The sequence below is a fragment of the Hemitrygon akajei genome, chromosome 1 (assembly GCF_048418815.1).
Source record: "Hemitrygon akajei chromosome 1, sHemAka1.3, whole genome shotgun sequence".
Taxonomy (NCBI): domain Eukaryota; kingdom Metazoa; phylum Chordata; class Chondrichthyes; order Myliobatiformes; family Dasyatidae; genus Hemitrygon; species Hemitrygon akajei.
The window spans coordinates 67,954,711-67,980,723 of record NC_133124.1 but is presented as its reverse complement, the minus strand read 5'-3'; the positions used below and the strand labels follow the sequence as shown (position 1 = coordinate 67,980,723).

The following is a 26,013-nucleotide window of genomic DNA, read 5'->3' as shown; positions in this document are numbered from 1 at the left end:
TAATGTAGTGCCATAGTACTGAAACCTCGCAACTCTACTGATCCAGGTTTGATTCCATCCCCCAGTGCCTTGTGCAAAGTTTACGAGTTCTCCCTGTGTCTTTGTGGGTTTTCCCTGGCTACTCCAATTTCATCCCAAATCCCAAAGATAGTCAACTTACAGCATCTGTCAGTGAGTGGCAGTAGTTATCAGAGGTGGAGCATATGGACCCATGAAAAAGAATAACACAATTAAATAAGGGAGTAAATTGATGTGAGAACCGAATTTGATGGGCTGAATAGATACATTAAACAAATGTCACAAACAACTATAAAAAAAAACACTTTAATCTGCTCACCTCTGCATGTCGATAATCCTGAATTAAAGCAAAATGATCTGCAAAACTACTCAGGCCATATTTTAGATGAGGTGTTTCTGTATCAGCATACTCTCGGAGTTCTTTAACTAAGAGATCAGATTTATCACGCAGTCTTGCAGTTTTACGTGTATAGGCTGCAAATAAGCTGCACAAGTCACCAAAGTGTTTTTCCACATTTGCAACAGTGCTCTGAATATACTTGGTTTGACTGTCCCTGGGAAAAAAAAATTCAAGATTGTTTAAAGTCATTTAAAGCAAAAATTGGTTTTACTTTGAAATTAAAAAAATGAAGTATTCAGATATTTAATTTGAATTACCATAAAGAATCTCTTATGACAAATGAGCAGTGTGGTGTGGTGTATCAGGGTTGACCTTACAAGCTTACTGTAGTTAAATCAGTCTTATAAATTAGTGGTGGAAATTAGGATGGAAATTTGGAAGAAAGCAAATCCAGGCTTTTTGTGATCCTCCCGCCTTTTACTAAACTCCATCCAAGAACAGAGACTACAGCGTTCAGAACCACAATAATTTGCAATAAATCACCAGAGGAAATGGGTGGTGGCAGGTGTGAAATACATCAATGTTCTTGTGGTTTAGTTACAGAGAAGTATATAGAAGTTCCAATGAGAGAATGCAATACTTGATCCACTATTTGGGACTGAGACAAGGCAAGTGACAGAAGTTTGTGTAGGGGAACACTTGGCATCTAATGATCATAATGCCGTTAGTTTCAAAGTAAATATGGAAAAAGATAGGTCTGGTCCGCAAGTTGAGATTTTAAACTGGAGAAAGGCCAGTTTTGGTGGTACCATCAAAAATCTGGCAAGTGTGAATTAGGCCAGGCTGTTTTCTAGCAAAGGTGTACTTGGTAAGTGGGAGGTCTTTAGAAGTGACATTTTGAGTGTACAAAGCTTATATGTGCCTGTAAGAATAAAAGATAAAGATTACAGATTTAGGGAGCCTTAGTTTTCAAGAGATATTGAGGCCTGATTAAGAAAAAAAAGGTGCATAGTGGGTATAGGTGCTTATGAAATATAAGAAATCAAAAGGGCTAAAAGAAGGAATGAGGTTGCCCTAGCAGACAAGATGAAGCAGAATCCAAAGGGATTCTACAGATATGTTAAGAGTAAAAGGATTGCAAGGAACGGAATTGGTCATCAGGAAGATCAGAATGGTAATCTATGCATAGAGCCAAAAGAGTTGCGGGAAATCTTGAATGTATATTTTGCATCTGTATCTATTCGGGAGACAGACACAGTCTACAGGAGAGATAAAGCAGTAGTGAGGTCATGGACCCTATACAGATTAGAGAGAGAATGTTTGCTGTCTTGAGGAAAATTTAGGTTTACAAATCCCCAGGGCCTGACAAGCTGTTTCCCTTGGACCCTGCGGGAGGCAAGTGCAGAAAATACAGGGGCTCTAGCAGAGATATTTAAAATCATCCTTAGCAGTAGGTGAGGTACTGGAAGATTGGAGGATAGCCAATGTTGTTCTGCTGTTTAAGATAGGCTCTAAAAACCAGGAAACCATACACTGGTGAGCCTGACATCAGTAGTGGGAAAGTTATTGGAAGGTATTCTAAGGGTACAGATATATGAGTATTTGGATGGACATGGACTGATTAGGGATAGCCAACATGATTTTATTTGTGGTAGTTCATGTCTAACTAATCTTAAAGTTACCAAGAAAATTGATGACAGTAAGGCATTGGTGCCTTATGGTGTCCAAGTAGACTTTAGCAAGGCATTTGACAAGGTCTCACTTGTGAGGTTGGTCAAGAAGGTTCAGTCACTTGGAATTCAAGATGAGGTAGTTAATTGATTAGATATTGGCTTTGTGGGAGAAACCAGAAAATGATTGTAGATGGTTGCCTCTCTGATTGGAGGCCCGTGATTAGTAGAGTGCTGCAGGGATTGGTGCCGTGTCCATTATTGTTTATCATCCATACCAGTGATAATGCAGTTAACCAGATCAGGATGGCAAATTTGCAGATGGCACCAATATTGGCAGTGTAGCAGACAGCGAGGAAGGCCATCAGAGCTTGCAGTGGGATCTGGACTAGCTGGAAAAATGGGCTGAAAAATAGTAGATGGAATTTATTGCAGACAAGTGTGAGGTGTTGCATTTTGGTAGGACCAACCAGGGTAGGTCTTACACAGTGAACGGTAGGGCAATCGGGACTGTGATAGAAGGAAGGCATCTGGGAATACAGTTCCATAATTCATTGAAAGTGGAGGCACAGGTAGATAAGGTCATAAAGAAAGCTTTTGGCACAATGGCCTTCATAAGCCAAAGTACTGAATTGTTGTCCAAAAAAGAACTAGTCTACAAATCAGTGGATTCCAACAAATCAAAGACAATGAAGGTAGATAAGCCAGTTGTTTTTGTTCTTGCCATGTGCTTGAAGGAGATTGAAATGGTCAATTTGTGAGACTCTCCTTACAGACCTTTGTGAACTGAACTGATTCTTGCTCTGGGATAATCTTATCAGAGAAATCGAACATGGACACAAGTTGTTTCAGCTAATGACTTGCTAAACCTGAGATCATTCTCATACAAGTAACTATTTATTAAGTGGGAGGCTTGCTAGAAAAACAATCTGTAATCTAATTGACTCAGTGTCTTGGTCACCTAATTTAACCGGCTTGAACCAGAGTTGGAAGGAACAGAGGGCAGAGACCATCGAACAAGGTTGGTTGTAGCCCTTGACCAGAACCAGATAAGTCAGGTGACCTTGCGCCAATGTGACAGAGATCCATTAGTGCAACTGATGAGAAACACTGTAAGAGTTAAGAGCTTCAAATACGAAGCAGCAATAACTCTCAGAGATCAACCATCGTGGAAGTGGAGATCAGGTCCATGAGGAATGCTCGGCCAGTGTAGACTCTTCTCCCAGGTAATATATTTTCTCTTCATTGACTGTTCATGGAAGGTCAGGGAACCGTAGTGGGTGTGCACACAGGTAGTTAGTTTGTGAACTCACAGGCATTTTAGTTGAGACAATAAAGGTTACTTATCGACAAATAGAGATTCTCTCCATGTCTCTCTGATCATTATTACTAAGGGCTGGATCCTTGTAAGAGAATGCAGGAGATAGGGTGTTATGTCAAAGTTATACAAGATGTTGGTGAGGGCTAATCTTAAGTATTGTTTGCAGTTTTGGTCACCAACCTACAGGAAAGATGTAAATGAGTTTGAAAGAGTATAGAGAAAATTTACAAGGATAATGCTGGGACTAGAGGACCTGAATTATAAAGAAAGATTGAATAGGTTACTCCTTGGAATGTAGAAGATTGAGGGGAGATTTGGTAGAGGCATACAAAATTATGAGGGATATAGATAGTGTGAATACAGACATGTTTTTTTCCACTGGGGTTGGGTGGGACTAGAAGTCATGGGTTAAGGGAGAAAGGTGAAAAGTTTAAGGGGAACATGAGGGGAAACTTCATAAGTTCATGAGAGTGTGGAATAAACTACCACTGTAACTGGTGCATGCAAACTCAATTTTGGTGTTTAAGTTTGGAGAGGTACATGGTTGGCAGGGGTATGGAGAGCTATGGTCCAAGTGCAGGTCGATGGGAGTTGGCAGTTTAAATGGTCTGACGTGCACTAGATGGGCCGAAGGGCCCGTGTGTGCTGTACTTTTCTCTGACTCCAACTTGCATGAATCTTAATTGTTTCTTTGAGCTTTCTTTGCAGAAGTGTTATCTACAAGAAATTGGGTTTAAAAACTACTGAGATTGTACGAATCGAGTTATTTTTAAATGCCTTTAAAATACTACAGCTCGTTAAGCCTAATCGCGGTGTTGAGTGAAGAATCTGTATTGCACCAATAACTGGTACCCTACTGATGTTATTATGCGGGTCTGATAAAATGGATCAGCCTGATTAAGAGCAGGAGAGATGACCACTACCTGAATTTGCGCTAAGTGCAGAGAACCCCAGCTCAGGGAAGGAAGGTTAGTCTCTCAAATGAAACCACGTCATTAAATCTAACGGCAAATGGGGATTCTCCTGGAATTTTGGAGTGCAGTATTCCAAGATTCCTTTAAGATAAATAGGTAGAAAATTCTAGGCGCTCTATTCTGGGATTTATTTCAACTCCAAACGCAGAGATCTCAGCCATATTGGCCACTTCATCAGTGCACTCCTTTTATTTTGGAATAAAAACTACCGCGTTTATTATGAGATAAAGCGCGGAATAGGCCCTTCGAGACGCGCCGCCTAGCAACCCGCGATTTAACCCTAGCCTAATCACGGGACAATTTACAAATATTAATCGGTACGTCTCTAGTTGTGGGAGGAAACCGGAGCACCAGGAGAAAATGGCATTAACGGTTGTAGCTGCCAGACCACCCCCGCCTGACCTACGCTCTGACAGCGGAGAGACTAGGCCCGTAAGGAAGCCTCGCATTTTCCTATGGATGAAAATGGAATCGTTACTTCCCAGGATGAGGGAGGTCTTACCTCGCTCGCGTGTCCTGGTCACGGGCCTGGAACATGATGGCTCCCCCTTGAGGAGGCCGGGCCTCGACCGACCAGCGCCAAGAGGAGTGAGGCTGCGCTCCCGATCGAACCGGGGCCGAGTCCCACCGTTACCATGGCAGCCGCCGACAGCCGTGCGGGCCGCCCGGGACGCAGACAGTGCTGATGACTGAACGAGCCTAGGCGGAGCGAACTGCCAACAACTCCTTATTAACTACTGCAGTGACGACAGCAAAATTACATACTGCTCTCAATTTTTTTAAAAAAAGTGTTTTTTGACAGGTCTCGTAATTATCACGAATATTAAGCGAATTAAGTAAGAGTCGTAGTGAAACGCAACACAGGAACAATGTCTCGGACACATCCAGCAGCTCCCGACCATTATTCCTACTAATTCTCCCCGCATTCCTATCAACTTTTGATATTCCACCACATATCAATTAAACTAGGAGATAACTGTATTTGTATTAAAATTCCGGAGCCCCGGCCAGAGGACTCCCATGCGGCCACTAGGAGAATGCGCCAACTATACGGACAGAACTGGAGGTCAAGTCAGAATCCAGTCGAGACTCTGGAGCTGTGATTCTACTAAACTCACCTTTATTTTGTAATATGCAAGGTCCCAAATCATAACGTCATCTCATAATTTTCGAGCTTTTCGTAACTGTAGGAACGTGATAAGAATCAAAATAATTTTGTTTTACATCAGATAAGGAAAACTATTTCTCTCTCCCCCCCCCCCCTCCCACTTTCCTAACTCATTTGCTGCCTTTGATACAATTGATAACCCTCTTCCTTCTGTACCTTAAGTCCACTGCGCACCTGTACGGCACTACCTTTCCTGACGAAGGGGCTCAGTCCGAAATGTCAGCTCTTTATTCCCCGTCTCAATTGCTGAGTTCCTTCAGTATTCTCAAGATTTCCAACATCTGCAAAATCTCTTAGCTGTTGTTGCCTAGAGCTGTTATCCTTTTTTGTTGTACTTAAATGCAGGCAGCATTAGAAATAAAGTGGATGACCTTGTACAGGTTAAAAGATATGACATTGTGGCCATTACCCAGTCATAGCTAAATGATGGATGTGATTGGGAGCTGAATATCCAAGGATACACAGTGTATAGGAAAGATAGGTAAAGGAGGTGGCGTGGCCCTGATGGTAAGCAACGATATCAAAACACTGGAAAGAAGGGACATAGGATCAGATGAGGTAGAATCCTTATGGGTCGAGTTAAAAACTGGCAAGGGTAAAAATACATTAATAGCAGTTATATACAGGCCTCCAAACAGCAGCTGGGATGTGGACTACAAGTTACAGCTGGAAATAGAAAAAACGTGTCAGAAGGAAAATGTTAAGATAATTATGGGGTATTTTAATATGAAAGTGGTTGGGAAAGTCAGGAAGGTACTGGATCTCAGGAGAGGGAGTTTGTAGAAAGCCTACGGGATGGCTATTTGGAGCAGCTTGTCCATAAGCCCACCAGGGGATCGGCTGTTTTGGATTGGGTGCTGTGTAATGAACCTGAGGCAATTAGGGAGCTAGAGATAATGGAACCCCTTGGAAGTGGCGATCATAATATAATCGAGTTCAGTTTCAAATTTGAAAAGGAGAAGCTGGTATCAGGTGTATCGATATTTCAGTGGAACAAAGGTGTGGCCTTTTATATATTGGTGAGACCCAACGCAGACTGGGAGACCATTTTGCTGAACACCTGTGCTCGGTCCGCCAGAGAAAGCAGGATCTCCCAGTGGCCACACATTTTAATTCCACGTCCCATTCCCATTCTGATATGTCTATCCATGGTCTCCTCTACTGTCAAAATGAATCCAAACTCAGGTTGGAGGAACAACACCTTATATACCGGCTGGGTAGCCTCCAACCTGATGGCATGAACATTGACTTCTCTAACTTCCGTTAGTGCCCCTCCTCCCCTTCTTACCCCATCCCTGACATATTTAGTTGTTTGCCTGTTCTCCACCTCCCTCTGGTGCTTTCCCCCCCACCTTTCTTTCTCCTGAGGCCTTCCGTCCCATGATCCTTTTCCTTCTCCAGCTCTGTATCACTTTTGCCAATCACCTTTCCTGCTCTTAGCTTCATCCCACCCCCTCTGGTCTTCTCCTATCATTTCACATTTCCCCCTCCCCCCACTACTTTCAAATCTCTTACTATCTTTCCTTTCAGTTAGTCCCGATGAAGGGTCTCAGCCCAAAACGTTGACAGTGCTTCTCCTTATAGATGCTGCCTGGCCTGCTGTGTTCCACCAGTATTTTGTGTGTGTTGTTTGAAGGGGACATTAGCAGGTTCAGTGGTGGTGCAGCAATGGCTGGAGTTTCTAGGGCAATTCGGAAGGTGTGGGATAGATGCATCACAAAGATGAAGATGTATTCTAAAGGGCAAATGATGCAATCGTGACTAACAAATGAAGTCAAGGCAATATAAAAGCAAAATAGAGGGCACATAATAGAGCAAAAATTAGTGGGAAGTTAGAGGATTAGGAAGCTTTTAAAAAACCAACAGAAGGCAACTATAAAAGTCATAAAGAGGGATAAGATGGAATACAAAGGTAAGCTAGCCAATAATATTAAAGAGAAAACCAAAGGTTTCTTCAGATATATACAGAGTAAAAATGAGGTGAGAGTACAGATCAGACCTATGGAAAATGTTGCTGGTGAGGTAGTAATGGGATACTAGGAAATAGCAGATGAACTGAATAAGTATTTTGCATCATTCTTCACTGTGGAAGACACTAGCAGTATGCCGGAAGTCAGATGCTAGAGAATACCCCTGTGGCTGTCCCCCTTAACAATAGGGGGAGTTTGAGTACTGTTGGGGGAGAGCGGCCTACCGGGGGGAAGCAACAGTGGCCGCGCCTCTGGCACAGAGTCTGGTCCTGTGGCTCAGAAGGGTAGGGAAAGGAAGAGGATGGCAGCAGTGATAGGGGACTCTATAGTTAGGGGATCAGACAGTTGATTCTGTGGACGCAGAAAAGAAACTCGGATGGTCGTTTGCCTCCCAGGTGCCAGGGTCTGGGATGTTTCTGATCGCATCCAAGATACCCTGAAGTGGGAAGGAGAACAGCCAGAGGTCGTGATACATATTGGTACCAACAAAATAGGTAGGAAAAGTGAGGAGGTCCTGAAAACAGACAACAGGGGGTTAGGAAGGAAGCTGAGAAGCAGGACCACAAAGGTAGTAATCTCAGGATTACTGCCTGTGCCACATGACAGTGTGTATAGGAATAGTGAGGTGGAGGATAAATGACTGGCTGAGGGATTGGAGCAGGGGGCTGGGATTCAGATTTCTGGATCATTGGGACCTCTTTTGTACATTTGAATCCCAGGGGGACTGATATCCTGGCGGGGAGATTTACAAAGACTATTGGGGAGAGTTTAAACTAGAATTGCTGGGGGGTTGAGAACCAAACTGAAGAGACAGAGGAAGAGGTGGTTGGTTCACAAACAGAGAAAGCTTGGAGACTGTGCGAGAGGGAGGATAGGCAGGTGATAGAGAAGGGACGCACTCAGACCAATGGTTTGAGATGTGTCTATTTTTATGCAAGAAGTATTATGAACAAAGCGGATGAGCTTAGAGTGATAGAAAGATAGATAGATAGATACTTTATTCATCCCCATGGGGAAATTCAACTTTTTTCCAATGTCCCATACACTTGTTGTAGCAAAACTAATTACATACAATACTTAACTCAGTAAAAAAAAATGTGATATGCATCTAAATCACCATCTCAAAAAGCATTAATAATAGCTTTAAAAAGTTCTTAAGTCCTGGCGGTAGAATTGTAAAGCCTAATGGCATTGGGGAGTATTGACCTCTTCATCCTGTCTGAGGAGCATTGCATCGATAGTAACCTGTCGCTGAAACTGCTTCTCTGTCTCAGGATGGTGCTATGTAGAGGATGTTGAGAGTTATCCATAATTGACCGTAGCCTACTCAGCGCCCTTCGCTCAGCTACCGATGTTAAACTCCCCAGTACTTTGCCCACGACAGAGCCCGCCTTCCTTACCAGCTTATTAAGACGTGAGGCGTCCCTCTTCTTAATGCTTCCTCCCCAACACGCCACCACAAAGAAGAGGGCGCTCTCCACAACTGACCTATAGAACATCTTCAGCATCTCACTACAGACATTGAATGACGCCAACCTTCTTAGGAAGTACATTCGACTCTGTGCCTTCCTGCACAAGGCATCTGTGTTGGCAGTCCAGTCTAGCTTCTCGTCTAACTGTACTCCCAGATACTTGTAGGTCTTAACCTGCTTCACACATTCTCCATTAATGATCACTGGCTCCATATGAGGCCTAGATCTCCTAAAGTCCACTACCATCTCCTTGGTCTTGGTGATATTGAGACGCAGGTAGTTTGAGTTGCACCATATCACAAAGTCCTGTATCAGTTTCCTATACTCCTCCTCCTGTCCATTCCTGACACACCCCACTATGGCCGTGTCATCAGCGAACTTCTGCACATGGCAGGACTCTGAGTTATATTGGAAGTCTGATGTGTACAGGGTGAACAGGACCGGAGAGAGTACGGTTCCCTGCGGCGCCCCTGTGCTGCTGACCACCGTGTCAGACCTACAGTCTCCCAACCGCACATACTGAGGTCTATCTGTCAAGTAGTCCACTATCCAATCCACCATGTGAGAGTCTACTCCCATCTCCGTTAGTTTGTGCCTTAAGATCTTGGGCTGGATGGTGTTAAAGGCACTAGAGAAGTCAAGGAATGTAATCCTCACAGCACAACTGACTCCCTCTAGGTGAGAGAGTGATTTGTGCAGCAAATACGTGATAGCATCCTCCACTCCCACCTTCTCCTTATACGCAAACTGAAGAGGATTATGTGTGGATCAGTACTTGGAGCTATGATGTTGTGGCCCTTACAGAGACTTGGATGGCTCAGGGGCAGGAATGGTTACTTCGAGTGCCAGGCTTTAAATGTTTCAGAAAGGACAAGGAGGGAGGCAAAAGAGGTGGGGCGTAGCACTTGATCGGAGATAGTGTCACGGCTACAGAAAAGGAGAAAGTCATGGAGGGAATGTCTACAGAGTCTCTGTGAGTGGAAGTTAGGAACAGAAAGTGGTCTATCAATCTACTGGGTGTTTATTATAGACCACCCAATAGTAACAGGGACATCGAGGAGCAGATAGGGAGACAGATTCTGAAAAGATGTAATAATAATAGGATTGTCATGGTGGGAGGTTTTAATTTCTCAAGTAATGATTGGCATCCCCCAAGAGCAAGGGGTTTAGATGGGGTAGAGTTTGTTAGGTGTGTTCAGGAAAGTTTCTTGACACAATATGTAGATAAGCCTACAAGAGAAAAGGCTCTACTTGATCTAGTATTGGGAAATGAACCTGGTCATGTGTCAGATCTCTCAGTGGGAGAGCAATTTGGAGATAGTGATCACAATTCTATCTCCTTTACCATAGCATTAGAGGGGGATAGGAACAGACACGTTAGGAAAGTGTTTAATTGGAGTAAGGGGAAATATGGGGTTATCAGGCAGGAACTTGGAAGCATAAATTGGGGAACAGATGTTCTCAGGAAAATATATGGATGAAATGTGGCAAATGTTCAGGGGATATTTGCATGGAGTTCTGCATAGGTACATTCCAATGAGACAGGGAAGTTATGGTAGGTTACAGGACCCGTGGTGTACAAAGGCTTTTGTAAATCTAGTCAAGAAGAAAAGAAAAGCTAACGATAGGTTCAAAAATCTAGGCAATGATAGAGATCTAGAAGATTATAAGGCTAACAGGAAGGAGCTTAAGAAGGAAATTAGGAGAGCCAGAAGAGGCCATGAGAAGGCCGTGGCGGACAGGATTAAGGAAAACCCCAAGGCATTCTACAAGTATGTGAAGAGCAAGAATATAAGATGTGAGAGAATAGGACTAATCAAGTGTGACAGTGGAAAAGTGTGTATGGAACCGGAGGAGATAGCAGAGGCACTTAATGAATACTTTGCTTCAGTATTCACTATGGAAAAGGATCTTGGCAATTGTAGAGATGACTTAAAGCAGACTGAAAAGCTTGAGCATGTAGGTATTAAGAAAGAGGATGTGCTGGAACTTTTGAAAAGCATCAAGTTGGATAAGTCACCAGGACTGGATGAGATGTACCCCAGGCTACAGTGGGAGGCAAGGGAGGAGATTACTGAGCCTCTGGCAATGATCTTTGCATCATCAATGGGGACGAGACAGATTCCGGAGGATTGGAGGGTTGTGGATGCTGTTCCCTTATTCAAGAAAGGGAGTAGAGATAGCCCAGGAAATTATAGACCAGTGAGTCTTACTTCAGCAGTTTGTACGTAAGTTGATCGAGAAGATCCTGAGAAACAGGATTTATGAACATTTGGAGAGGCATGGTATGATTAGGAATAGTCAGCATGGCTTTGTCAAAGGCAGGTTGAGCCTTACAAGTCTGATTGAATTTTTTGAGGATGTGACTAAACACATTAATGAAGGTAGAGCAGTAGATGTAGTGTATATGGATTTCGGCAAGGCATTTGATAAAGCTTATTGAGAAAGTAAGGAGGCATGGGATCCAAGGGAACATTGCTTTGTGGATCCAGAACTGGCTTCCCCACAGAAGGCAAAGAGTGGTTGTAGACAGGTCATATTCTGCATGGAGGTCGGTGACCAGTGGTGTGCCTCGGAGATTTGTTCTGGGACTCCTACTCTTCGTGATTTATATAAGTCATCTGGTTGAGTAAGTGGAGGGATGGGTTAGTAAATTTGCTGATGACACAAAGGTTGGGGGTGTTGTAGATAGTGTGGAGGGTTGTCAGAGGTTACAGCAGGACATTGACAGGATGCAAAACTGGGCTGAGAAGTGGCAGATGGAGTTCAACCCAGATATGTGTGAAGTGGTTCATTTTGGTAGGTCAAGTATGATGGAAGAATATAGTATTAATGGTAAAAGTCTTGGCAGTGTGGAGGATCAGAGGGATCTTGAGGTCCGAGTCCATAGGACGCTCAAAGCTGCTGCGTAGGTGAACTCTGTGGTTGAGAAGGCATGCGGTGCATTGGTCTTCATCAATCATGGGATTGAGTTTAGGAGCCAAGAGGTGATGTTGCAGCTATATAGGACCCTGGTCATTCCCCACTTGGAGTATTGTGCTCAGTTCTGGTCGCCTCACTACAGGAAGGATGTGGAAACCATAGAAAGGGTGCAGAGGAGATTTACAAGGATGTTGCCTGGATTGGGGAGCAAGCCTTATGAGAACTCAACCTTTTCTCCTTTTAGTGACAGAGGCTGAGAGGTGACCTGACAGAGGTGTATAAGATGATGAGAGGCGTTGATCGTGAGGATAGTCAGAGGCTTTTTCCCAGGGCTGAAATGGCTAGCATGAAAGGACACAGTTTTATGGTGCTTGGAAGTAGGTACAGAGGAGATGTCAGGGGTAAGTTTTTTTACTACAGAGAGTGGTGAGTGTGTAGAATGGGCAGCCAGCGATGGTGGTGTAGACAGATATGATAGGGTCTTTTAAGAGACTCCTGGGTAGGTACATGGACCTTAGAAAAAGAGGGCCATGGGTGACCCTAGGTAATTTCTAAGGTAAGATTCGGCACAGCCTTGTGGGCCAAAGAGCCTGTGTTGTGCTGTAGGTTTTCTATGTTTCTGTGAGTTCAAAAGTGTCGGGGGCAGAAGTTGCCATTACTCAGGAGAAGGTGTCTGGGAAACTGAAAGATTAGAAGGTAGATAAATCACCTGGACAGATGGACTACAACTCAGAGTTCTTAAACAGGTGGCTAACAAGTTTGTGAAGGCATTAGTAATAGTCTTTCAAGAATCACTAGGTTCTGGATGGTTCAGAAGGACTGGAAAATTGTAAATGTCACTGCACTCTTCAATAAAAGAGAGAGGCAGAAGTAACAAAATTATAAGCCAATTAACCTGACCTCAGTGGTTGGGAAAATGTTGGAGCTGATTGGTAAAGATGTGGTTTTGGTGTACTTGGAGGTACATGATAAAATAGGCCAAAGTCAGCATGGTTTCTTTAAGGGAAAAGGTTGCCTGACAAATCATAAGAACATAAGAGATAGGAGCAGGAGTAGGCCAATCGGCCCCTCAAGCCTGCTCCGCCATTCAACAAGATCATGGCTGATCCAATCTTAACTCTAGTTTTCACCGAATCCCACAAGGCAACAGTGCCAACCAACAGGGCACCATGCCGTCCATTTTATTTTAATATTCATCCCGCCCAAACCCATGTGATCACCCGGGGAAAAAAACCGAGTTGCCAATTGAGGAGAAAAAATCTGGAAAATTCCTCTCCGACCCATCCAGGCTATCGAAAACTGGTCCAGGAGATCACATGGCTGATCGGTTGGAATTCTTTGAAGAAATAATAAGCAGGATAGACAAAATAGAATCGATGGATGTTGTGTAGTTGGATTTTCAGAAGGCCTTTGACAAGGTGCCACACATGAGACTGTTTAACAAGATAAGAGCCCATGGTATTACAAGAAAGATACTAGCATGGATAGAGCGTTGACTGATTGGCAGGAGGAAAAATTGGGAATAAAGGAAGTCTTTTCTGATTGGTTGCCAGAGACTTGAGGTGTTCTGCAGGGTTCAGTACGTAGGTTGTATGTCAATGATTTGAATGATGGAATTGATGGCTTTGTGGCCAGGTTTACGGTCAAAATGAAAATAGGTAGGGGTGCAGGTAGTGTTTAGGAAGCAGGGAGGCTGCAGAAGGACTTAGAGTGATTAGAAGAATGGACAAAGAAGTGGCAGATGGAATACAGTGTCTGAACTGTATGGTAAAAGGAATGAAAGCTTAGACCATTTACTAAACGGGGAGAAAATCTAAAAATTAGAGATTCAAAGGCACTTGGAAGTGCTTGTGTAGGATTCTCTGAAGGTTAATTTGCAGGTTGAGTCAGTGGTGAGAAAGGCAGATGCAATGATGGCATTCATTTCAAGAGGACTAGAATATAAGAGCAAGGTATATATTGTTGAGGGTTTATAAGGCCTCACTTGGAGTATTGTGAGCAGTTTGGGACCCCTTACTTAAGAAAGGATGTGCTGACATTGAAAAGGGTTCAGAGGAGGTTTAGAGGAGAATGATTCTGGGAAAAGAACACTTATTGCATGAGGAGCGATTGATGACTCTGGGCTTGTACTCATTGGAGTTTCGAAGAATGAGGGGGAAACCCATTGAAACCTATCAAATATTGAAAGGCCCAGATAGAGTGGATGTGGAGAGCATATTTTCTATGTGGGAGAATCTAGGATCAGAGGCCACAGCCTCAGAATAGAGGGATGCCCATTTAGTATGGAGAGGAGGGGGAATTTCTTTAGCCAGAGGGTACTGAAAATGTAGAATTTGTTGCCACATGCAGCTGTGGAGACCAGATCACTGGGTGTATTTAAGTCGAAGGTTGAGAGGTTCTTCATTAGTCAGGAAGTGAAAGATTACAAGTAGAAGGCAGGTCAATGGTAGTGAGAGGGAAATGGATCAGCCATGATGAAATAGTAGAGTAGATTTGATGGGCCAAATGGCCTAATTCTGCTCCTCTGTCTTATGGAGGGATTGTTAGGAGCTCTGAATGTGAAGGAGGAGGTGTATGGGCAGGTGTAGCACTTTTTCCACTGCAGGGACAATATGCATTAATGTTTTTAGGCAACAAACTTGGTTTGTTCTGAAAAATTGGGTGGGGGTGGGGGTACAGCAATTTAAATATCTACAGCCTTGTCTGCTCAGTGTAATGTAGGTAGTGTTCCACTTTAGCCTGCTTGCATAGTTTCAAGATTGTTGCATGCAGTCTTCCACCTTTCATCAACACTATTATCACTTCAGCAGGGTGCTTGATATTGTGAGTAGTCAGCAATGTGTAAAGCTAATCTAATAAAAACTATGCATTGTGACATAATTGCTGTTGGGAGTCATTGTACAAGTGAATCTGATCTGTGAGAGAGTAAACAATAACTGATAATCTGATATAACAGCTTTAAAAACTATTTCATAATTGCCATTTGATGCTTTGATTCGGGAGTGGAATATGAGAGAGGTGACTGGCATTCTCAATGCTGGAGGTAGGAAGGATGCCATCCGGGTTCTTGTTCAAAATGGAGAAGTGAGAAACAGAAACCTCTGAAATCAATGCAGGGAAGGGTTTAATTATCTAACACAATGTGTCATGGTCAGTGATTGCATCTTTAAACACTGTATCTTACCAATGCCATTATTAGCCAATGCATTCACATTAATCAGCTACCAATAATCATTATTATTTAGAACTCACCTTAAACGTTTGTGCTTCAAAAAAATCACCTGGTAGATTGTATGATAGTCACTGATACACTTTCTAACTTCACAAGATCACAAGATAAAGGAGCATAAGTAGGCCATTTGGCCCATCGAGTCTGCTCAGCCACTCCACCATGAGCTAAACTATTCTCCCATCTAGTTCCAATTTCTGGCTTTTTCCCCATATCCCTTGATACCCTGACTAATTAGATACCTATCAATCTCCTCCTTAAACACCCTCAATAATCGGGCCTCCACAGCTGTATGTGGCAACGAATTCCATAAATCCACGACCCTCTGGCTAAAAGAATTTCTCCTCATCTCTGTTTTAAATGAGTACCCTCTAATTCTAAGACTGTGGCCTCTTGTCCTGGACTCACCCACCAAGGGAAGCAGCCTTTCCACATCTACTCTGTCCAACCCTTTCAATATTTGAAATGTTTCTATGAAATCTCCTCTCATTCTCCTATACTCTAATGAATACAGTCCAAGAACCAAAAAAACACTCCTCATATGTTAGCCCCTGCATTCCAGAAATCATCCTCGTAAATCTTCTCTGAACTCTCTCCAACATCAGTACATCCCTTCTAAGATAGGGGGCCCAAAACTGCACACAGTATTCCAAATGGGGTCTCACCAGTGCCCCATAGAGCCTCATCAACACCTCCTTACTCTTATACACTATTCCTCTTGAAATGAATGCCAACATAGCATTCGCTTTCCTTACTGCCAATCCAACCTGGTGGTTAAACTTCAGGGTATCCTGCACGAGGACCCCCAAGTCCCTTTGCACTTACGATTTTTGGATTTTCTCCCTATCTAAATAATAATCTGCCCGATTATTTCTTCTTCCAAAATGTACAACTGTACATTTCTCAACATTGTATCTCATCTGCCATTTCTTTGCCCACTCTCTGAAACTGACCAAATCTCCCTGCAACCTTTCCGTTTCTTCAACATTTCCTGTTCCTCCACCTATCTCGGTGTCATCCGCAAACTTAGCCACAAAACCATTTAATCCATAATCTAAGTCATTGATATACAGTGTAAAAAGAAGCGGCCTCAACACCAAACCTTGTGGAACACCACTAGTAACCGACAACCAACCAGAATAGAATCAACACACACAAAATGTTGGTGGAACACAGCAGGCCAGGCAGCATCTATAAGGAGAAGCACTGTCGACATTTCGGGCCGAGACCCTTCGTCAGGACTAACTGAAAGGAACTAACTTTCTCTCTAGTAATCTTGACTGTACCTAATTCTACTCCCTGAGACCTCTGGCTATCAGGTACATTGCTAATGTCTTCCATGTGAAGACTGATGCAAAATACTCAATTAGTTCCTCTGCCATCTCTTTGTATGTACTAACATTTCTTCACTTAAACATTATTTTACTGGTTTTTTACAGGAGAGCTGGATTTCCACGTCTCGATCCTACATCATCACGTGACGTCCCCCCGCCATCTCTTTGTTACCCATTATAATAACGTCGACTGTGCTTCTCCTTATAGATGCTGCCTGGCCTGCTGTGTTCCACCAGCATTTTGTGTGTGTTGTTTGAATTTCCAGCATCTGCAGATTTCCTCGTGTTTGCTCTTTAAATGTCCCCTTCAAATCAACTTTGGCCAGCTGCTCTCTTATGCCTCTGTAACTCCCTTTATTCCACTGTCATACTGATATATTTGACCTAATTTTCTGCCTACAGGCTGAATTATATCATATTATGATCACTGTCTCTTAAGTGTTCCTTTACCTTAAACTCTCTAGTCAATTCCAGTTCATTCACACCACTAAATCCAGAATAGCTGATCCCTAATGGGCTCAACCTTGAGCTGCTTCTCAAAGCCACCTTGTAGGCATTCTACAGATTCCTCCTCTTGTGATGCTGATCCAACCTGTTTTTCTCAATTTACCTGCATATTGAAATTCTCCTTGACTATTGTAACATTGCCCTTTGGACATGCCTTTTCTATCTCCTGTAGTAATTTGTAATCCATATCTTTGGTACTATTCGGAGGTCTGTATATAACTCCCATCAATGTCTTTTTACCCTTGCAGCTTCTTAGTTCTACCCACAATAATTCTACACCTTCCAAGCCTATGTCACCTCTTTCTAAGGATTTGATTTCAGTTTTACCAACAGAGTCACCCAACACCCTCCTCCTACTTCTCTGTCCTTTCGATACAGTGTGTATACTTGGACTTTAAGCTCCCAGATATAATCTTCTTTCAGCCATTGTTCAGTGATGCCTACAACATCATACATGCCAATTTCTGCAAGTTCATCTGTCTTATTCCATATATTGTATGCATTCAAATATAACACCTTCAGTCTTGTGTTCATTACCCTTTTTGATTTTATCCCCCTTTCGCATTGTAATTCATCTCATTACTACAATTTTGCCCTGTAATCAGCCTGTCCTTGCCAGCAGTCTCACTACATACTGCCTCTGTTTGTAAACCAACTGCCCCATCCTCAGCACTATCACTCCAGTTCCCATTCCCCTTACCATATTAGTTTAAACCCTCCTCAACAGCTCTAGCAAACCTGCCTGCAAGGATATTGGTCCCCCTTGGGTTCAGGTGTAACCCAACACAGTTGTACAAGTTATACCTTCCTTAGAAGTGGTCTCAATGATCCAGAAATCAGAACCCCTGCTTCCTGCGCCAGTTCCTCAGCCACACATTTATCTGCTAAATACACTTATTCTTACTGTCACTGGCACATGGTACAGGCAGCAATACAGAGATTACTATCCTGGAGGTCCGGGATTTCAGCTTTCTACCTAGTTTCCTAAAATCTTTCTTCAGGACCTCCTTGCCTTTCCTGTCTATGTCAATGGTGCCAATATGTACCAAGGCTTCTGACTGCTCACCCTCCCCCTTTAGAATCTGAGACATCCCTGACCCTGGCACCTGGGTTTCAACATACCATCTGGGTGTCTTTATTCTGCTAACTATGGAATTTCCCATAACTGCAGCAGTGTTGGAATGGAAAGTCAAATTGAAGTGGATCGCCATTGAGAAATCCTGCCTTTTGCAACGGACAGAGCGAGCATGCTCTATTAAAGGTCCCCCAATCTGCATCAGGTCTCACCGATGTGGAGTAAGCCACTCCAGGAGCACCAAATACAATAAATGACCCTGACAGGCTTACAGGTGAGGCCCTGAATGATGGTGAGGGAGGGCGCTGTCTAACCTACTGAGTTCCTCCAGCATTTTGAGAGTGTTGCTTAAGATTTCCAGCATCGGCAGAACCTCATGTCTTCTGAATTATTTGCTGAATATATTAGTAAATTTATTAGATGTGTATTGGGGTGTCAGGATGTGGATCATTTGCTGTAGGATGCAGATCCTCTGACCATCTTCTGCAACTGTAGTAGGGTGGAGTGCCAGAGGACTTGAAGGTAGCTTAGAATGGGTCTAAGAATAAGCCGGTAAATTACAGGCCAGTGAACCTAATGTCAGCCTTGGGTAAATTATTGGATGGTACTCTAAGGGCCAGGATATGTAAATATTTGTATGGACAGAGCCTGATAAGAGATAGTCATGTCTAACCAGCCTTAGAGTTTTTTTTAAGGAGGTTACCAAGAAGATAGATGAAGTAAAGATGGTGCACAGTTGTCTACATGGATTTTTAGCAAGGCGTTTGTCGAAGTCTACACGGGAGGCAGAAGGTTAAATTGCTTGGCGTTCAGGGTGAAATAGCCAATGGTATTCAACATTTGCTTAGCAGGAGAAGCTAGCGAATGGTTGTCCTAACTGGAGGCCTGTGACAGTGATGTGCCACAGGGCATGGTACTGTGTTCATTGTTGTTTATCATCTATATTAATGATTAGATGATAATATGGTAAAGTGGATCAGCAAATTTACAGAGAACAAGGTTGGGGGCATAGTGGACAGCATGACTGAAACATACTGTGTCTTCTCAATCAGCTGGGAAAATGGGCTGAGACATGACAAAAGGAATGTAATGCAAACAAGTGTGAGTTGTATTTTGGAAGGACAAACCAGGGTAAATCTTACACAGTGGACTGAGGTGTGCAGTAGAACAAAGGGACCAGGGAATACAGATCCTTTATTCTTTGAAAATGGCACATTAGGTAGATAGTGTCATAAAGAGAGTTTTTAACACATTAGCCTTCATAAATCAAGGCATTGAGCGCAGGAGTTGGGGTGTTATGTTGAAGTTCTACAAGATGTTGATGAGGTCAAGTTCAAGTTTATTATCATTCAGCCATATACATGTCTGAATATGTATATATTCAGATGAATCTCTGAATGAAACAACGTTCCTCCAAAATAAGATGCACAACATAGTACATATATCTCACACACAACACGGAAAGTAATATTACCACAATTCAATTAACAAATAATAAAATATTTTCTGGAAGATTGACATTTAGCACAGGGTGCATTTATGACACAAATTAAAAAGTCAACAGTATAACACTACTGGTGCTTATAAGTAAATAAGACTGGGGTGGTGGCAGAGAGCTCAGTACTCTCACAGCCATGAGGGAAGAAGCTGTTTTCCATCCGAACAGTCCTTGTCTTAATGCTATGGTACCTCCTGCTTGATGGTAGGAAGTCAAAGATATAGCGGTCGAATTTGGAGTGTTGTGTGTAGTTCTGGTCATCTATCTACTGGAAAGATATCAATAGATTTGAAAGAGTACAAAGGATGTTGCTGGGACTTGAGGACCCCAATTATAGGGAAAGGTTGAATATGCTTGGTCCTTATTCCCTGAAGGGGAGATCTTATATAAGTATACAAAGCTATAAGGGATAGGGTGAATCCATGCAAACTTTTTCTCCTTAGGTTGGGTGAGACTAGAACTAGAGATTATAGGTGTAGGGTGAAAGATCAGGTATTTAAGTGGAACCTGAGGGGGAACTTTTTCCCTCAGAGGGTAGTGTGGGTGTAGAATGAGCTTCCAGTGGAAGCAATGGATTGTAACATTTAAGAGAAATTTGGACAGGTACAAGTGCAAGTAGATGGAACTAGCAGAAGACCAGGTCAGCATGGACTAGATGGGCTGAAGGGCATGGTTTCATGATGTAGTAACCCTGGCCTAATGGGTCCATGCCGATCATGCTACTCACCCCAATAGTCACAAATTCCTGTATTTGGCCCATATCCTTCTAAGCCCAGTCCCTCCATATACTCATTCCATGTAATTCTTAAATAATACTATTGTACCCGCCTTAACCACTTTTCTGGCAGCTTGCTTCTTATACTCACCACACTCTGCATTAAAGTATTGCCCCTCAGTTTGCTCTTAAATCTTACCCCTCTCACTCTATCTCTGTCCCCCTAGCTTTTATACTCCACTACCTTGGGGTAAAGACTGTTACCATCCACTTTATCTATGACCTTATAATTTTGAACAGTTAAGGAAGGTTGGCCCTCATTGTCCTAAGTTTCAGTGAATAAAAACCAAGCCTGCCAAACATCTTCTTATAACTCTGCCCTCTAATTTTACAACATCCTCAGAAATCTTGTCTGTACTTTTTTCAGTTTTACCACATCTTTCCTATAACAGGGTGCCAAAAATTGAACACAGAATGACAAGTGCAGCCTCACCAGTGACCTGTATAAATGAAACATAGTGTCCCAACTCTTATACAGTATCCCCCACTTTACAAAAGTTCACTTTACACCACTTCGCTTTTACATTAGTACCTGCTTTCGCTAACCAAAAGAAATCGGAAGAGGACTTTTGCTTTTACGAAAAAAGGCAAAAAGCGAAAATAGCGTTTAGCGTTTGTTTTACAGCGAGCCATTATAGAGGCAGCGTGCACCCCGAGCGGCGCCGCCAAGCTCCTTCCCCGGGAACTACACTCAGCATCAAGCCGCCATAGCTTAGAAATGTGTATGTGAGCATCTGTGCTTTATCTCAATGTATTTTGTGCATCCGTTAGCAAGATGTGTTCTAAGTTATCAGAAAAGCCTAAGAGAGCTTGTAAGGGTGTTACGCTTAGCGTAAAACTGGACGTAATTAAGTGTTTCGATCATGGCGAACAAAATAAAGACATTGTGCGTGTGTTGAACTTGCCTGCGTCCACCATTCATACTATTTATACACATAGAGAAAGAATCTTGAAAGCTGCCAATGTTACTATTGGTTCTGCTAGTAGCAAAGTGGTCCTTTTAGTTGGCATTGACCACCCCAACCTCCAATGACTCAGCCTAACACACCATCATCAGTGTGCTCGCTGTCTTCCCGACTCTGATAAGTGAAACCACACTGTACTTAAATCATTTCTATTTTATATGGGCTGTGTATTTATCATACCATTCCTGCTTTTACTATACCTTAGTGTTATTTTAGGCTTTATGTGCTATTTGGTAGGTTATTTTTCAGGTCTGGGAACACTCAAAAAAATTTCCCATATAAATTAATGGTAATTGCTTCTTCGCTTTACGCCATTTCAGCTTACAAAAGGTTTCATAGGAACGCTCTACTTTTGGATAGCGGGAGAAACCTGTACTGTGCCCAAACTGATGAAGCCAGCTGCTTAAGAGCCTTTTTCACCAACTTGTCTACCTGTGGCAGTGCTTTCAGTGGGCTTTGAACTTGTGCTGTTCTGTGACTCTGCTCCATTAGACTATCCAGTGCCCTATCATTCATAGTACAAGTCCTATACAATAGTCTACTGTATCTCAGAAGAGCCTGATGATGATAACACTCACCTTTGCTGATTTCTGATATGGTTACGATAAACAAATGAATGGGAAATTATTTCCTAAAACTAAATGAAGATACAATTGAAAGACTTCCAGTTGGTCTCAAAGTAAAAAAAAATCCTGATAAATCTGGGAACTTGGCTCCCCTTATAAAATCAGAAGTAACAAGGCTGTGTTTTACTCTTGATTTAGATTTGAATTTTAAATCCCACATAAAGAAAATGACCATTGTAGCAATTCTATACTTAAAAATATTGCAAAGGGTTTCTGTCACGTAATGATGCTCAAAAAGTAATTCACGCCTTTATATTGAATAGATTAGATTATTGGTATGCACTTTTTCCTTCAAACTTCAACTCATTGAAAACAATGTTGCCATGCCAGACTTATAACTAAAGTCAGGATGAGAAACCTATCATTTTCAACCTAGATATTCTGCACGGGCTTCCTGTATCTTTTAGAATTGATCTTAAAGTTCTCTTACTTGTTTTGTAAAGCTATCAATGATCCGGAGTACATCACAGAATCACTTTTGTTTTATAACCCTACTCGAGCTCTCAGGACTCCTTTTGCTGGCCTCTTAAATTTAAACAACCTCCCTCAAAAGATAATTGACAGGTCATCTTTTATGAACTACACTCCTAAACTGTGAAACTCGATACCTAAAACTGCAAGGGATGCAGACTCAGTTGACACTTTTAAATGCCAACTCAAAACCCGTTTATTTCACTTTGCTTTTAACTGACATCTTTTAACTAAGATCTTTCTACTTTTATTTTAATGTTTGCATTTTATCCCATTGTAAAGCACTTTGACCTGCATCGTTTGTATAAAACGTGTTCTATAAATAAGTTAATATTACCATGTTATTATTTGCAAAGTGTATCACCTCACACTTATCTGTACTGAAACCTATTTGCCTCTGCTTGGCCTGTTTCCCTAATGCATCAAGATCCCCTTCAATCTATGATAACTTAATTCACTATCAGCACTTCCTAAAATTTCATGTCATCTGCAAACATTACCGAACAAGCCTATGCAGTTTGCATCCAAGTCATTGATATAAATAACGGTAAGTAGGGAGCCAACACCGATCCCTATGGCACACCATTAGCCACCAGCCTCCATTCCAAGAAACAACCTCAACCATCATCCTCTGCTTCTTAACTCTGCGCCTCTGTTGCCATTACTGACTGTTGTCTAGGCTGAATGTTGCCTAAGCCGACTGTTGCCGTGGCTGATTGTTGTCTAGGACTTGCTACAGGCAGGCATGGATAGTTGTATTTGCTGAGGTGGAATCAAACATCGTGCAATCATAAGTAACCATCTCCACTTCTGACCTGATAGAAAAAGGAAGGATGCTGATGTAGCAGCTGAAGGTAGCTGGGCCTAGAATGTTACCCTAAGGAACGCCAGCAATGAAATCCTGGAGCTGGGTTGATTGAAGTGTGTAGCTGAATGGCCTTGGCAAAACATAAACTGAACGGTTATTGGTGAATATGTACCTCTTAATAGCACTGTTGGTGATGGCTTCATCATTTTGCTGATTCCTAGTAGTTTGATTGGGTGGTAATTAATCAAATTGGATTTGTTCTGCTTATTTTAGGAATAGGACGTTGCTGGGCAATGTACCACATTGCTCAGTAGATGCTAATTTTATAAATGTACTGAAACAGCTTAGCTAGAGGTACAGCTAGAGCTGGAGAGGGGTGTTGTCTAGTCTCACAGCGTCTGCTGCGTCGGTGTGTCCAGCCATTTCTTGGCATCATTTGCAGTGAATGTTTTTTTTATTGTAAGTGTAATATGAATGGGCACGTCCCTTATATCAACTTTCTATAGTTTAAATGCCCATTTGAGGTTTGCACAGGATTTTGTTGAAATCATAGTTTCCCACTTATTTCTTTCTGAGCAGAGCAGGCATTGATTTATTGCACGGTTGTTTGCAATGAACTCCTGTTTTTTTTTGCAAGCTACATACAATGTTCCCACTTTTCTGATGGATTAGTTTGAGTGTTGTGATCATCATTCAAACAGGAGCTGGGGTATCTGTCATCAATCTTGGGCTGTGGTATCACTCTGGCTGCTTAATCTGAAGTAATATGATCAAGCAACACCTTGCATACTGACATAGAATCTAGAGTGCTGGATTGTTATGGTGCTTCCTTTTGTAAAAGACCTAGACATGCACTTAGTATTGTAGCTGATCTCAAACCACATCTTAAAATTAGGCTAAGTTTCCCAACTTTTCAACCCTAACAATAACATCACTCAAACAGATTGTATGACAGTCTCTGAAGTACTTTCTAGAATGTTGTGGACACCAGTGAAGCAAAGGCATTTACTGCTGACCTTGCAGCCATTGCTGAGAAACATTGCATCTTGCCAGGAGTGCTGGAAATGGCGTTCTGGTGAATTTAAAAAGAGGCTTCTCTGGCAGCTGTGGAGAAACCTCAAGGCGGTCTGGAAGAGAGGCAAAGTGCCCAAACAATGGAAGTATGCAAACGGAGTGTGGATTCTAAAAGAAGAGAACTCCAGGAACATCAGCCAGTTTAGGATAATATCCTTGTTGAGTGTTGAAGGGCAGCTCTTCTTCAGTGAGGTGGCAAAGCACCTAACAGAAAACTTCCTGAGGAACAATTACATCGACACCTCCAAACAGAAGGATGGTGTTCCAAGGGTACCAGGCTGCTTGGAGCACACTGGAGTCATCACACAGCTCCTGAGAGAGGCCAGAGAGAATAAAGGTGACTTAGTGGTTTAGTGGTTGGATTTGGCCAATGCCTATGGATCAATCACCCACAAGGTTTTTGAAGACGCTCTGAAGAGGCACCATGTTCCTGAAGGAATCAGAGGCCTCCTTATGGACTACTACAACGAGTTCTACCTGAGAGTCTCAACAGGGCCAATAACATCAGACTGGTTCAGGCTGGAGATTGGTATCATCACAGGCTGCACCATCTCAGTCATCCTTTTCGCCCTGGCAATGAACATGCTGGTAAAATCTGCAGAGCCAGAGTGTCGAGGCCCGAAATCAAGATCTGGGATCCGCCAAACACCAATACGAGCCTTCATGGATGATCTGACTATCACTACGGAGTCAGAGCCTGGTGCTAGGTGGATTCTTAAGGGGCTGGAAAGGTTGATGAGGTGGGCAAGGATGTCATTTAAGCCTACAAAATCAAGATCTGTAGTGCTGAAGAAGGGGAGAGTACAGGAGTTTCTCTATTGAGGACATTCCAATTCCTACCATCACAGAGAACCCTGTAAAAAGTCTTGGGAAGATGCTTGATGCAACACTCAGAGATAAGGCGGCAATAAGGAACACCTGTGGGGAGTTTGAACGATGGTTGCAAGAGGTTGACAGGACTGGCCTTCCAGGGCGGTTTAAGGCATGGATTTACCAGCACGGTATATTACCAAGAATCTTCTGGCCACTGCTTCTCTATGAGTTTCCAATTTCCATTGTTGCTGAATTAGAGAGGGTAGTCAGCCGGTTCCTGCGAAGATGGCTGGGTTTACCAAGGAACATCAGCAGCATCGCTCTGTATGGGAATAACTGCAAACTGAGGCTCCCCCTGAAATCCATTGAGGAGGAGTTCAAGGTTTTGCGAGCAAGAGAGATGCTGCAGTTCTGGGAATCTTCAGATCCAAAGGTTGCCAGAACAAGAGTGGCAGTGAGAACTGGAAGAAAGTGGAGAGCAGAAGCTAAGGCGTGACTGCGCCACGGAAGTGCTGATGGGGGCAGTCGCCAAAGGAAGAGTTGGACTTGGAAGCCTTGAAGTTCCCCATTTTGACAAAGCACAAGGGAATGAGCAACGAGAACTGGTCCAGAATGAAGTAAGGGCAGCTGTGGAGGAGGAGAGGACCAGCAGAGCAGTGGCAATGAAACAGCAAGGAGCCTGGACCAAATGGGAGCAGGTGATTGAGCGAAAGATCACGTGGAACGATCTCTGGAAGGTGGATCCACACCTCATCAAGTTCCTTATCCAGGCTGTTTATGACATCCTTCCTAGTCCATCCAACCTGCACTGCTGGGGCCTTGCAGAACGACCAATTTGCCCCATCTGTGAGAAGACCGGTACGCTAGAGCATATTCTGAGCTGCTGCCCCAGAGCTCTTGCCGATAGCCGTTATCGGTGGCGGCATGATCAGGTCTTCCGGACAATTGCTGAGACAATCTGCAGCACCCTTAACATCTGCCGG

General features: G+C 42.9%; 2 protein-coding genes across 2 annotated transcripts in view; one reads left to right on the top strand and one right to left on the bottom strand.

Moving 5' to 3' along the window:
* Positions 1–5,011, bottom strand: part of cibar1 (CBY1 interacting BAR domain containing 1) — a 55,563-nt gene extending 50,552 nt beyond the window's left edge. Inside the window, exons 1-2 of the mRNA XM_073044777.1 lie at positions 4,826–5,011; positions 338–572 (exon numbers count right to left, since the gene is read on the bottom strand). Of these exons, the coding sequence (XP_072900878.1) occupies positions 338–572; positions 4,826–4,860 (270 nt within the window). The 5' untranslated portion in view covers positions 4,861–5,011. The remainder of the gene's footprint in view (positions 1–337; positions 573–4,825) is intronic.
* Positions 1–26,013, top strand: part of LOC140727429 (RNA-binding protein 12-like) — a 219,466-nt gene that overhangs the window by 84,280 nt on the left and 109,173 nt on the right. The window lies entirely within an intron of this gene.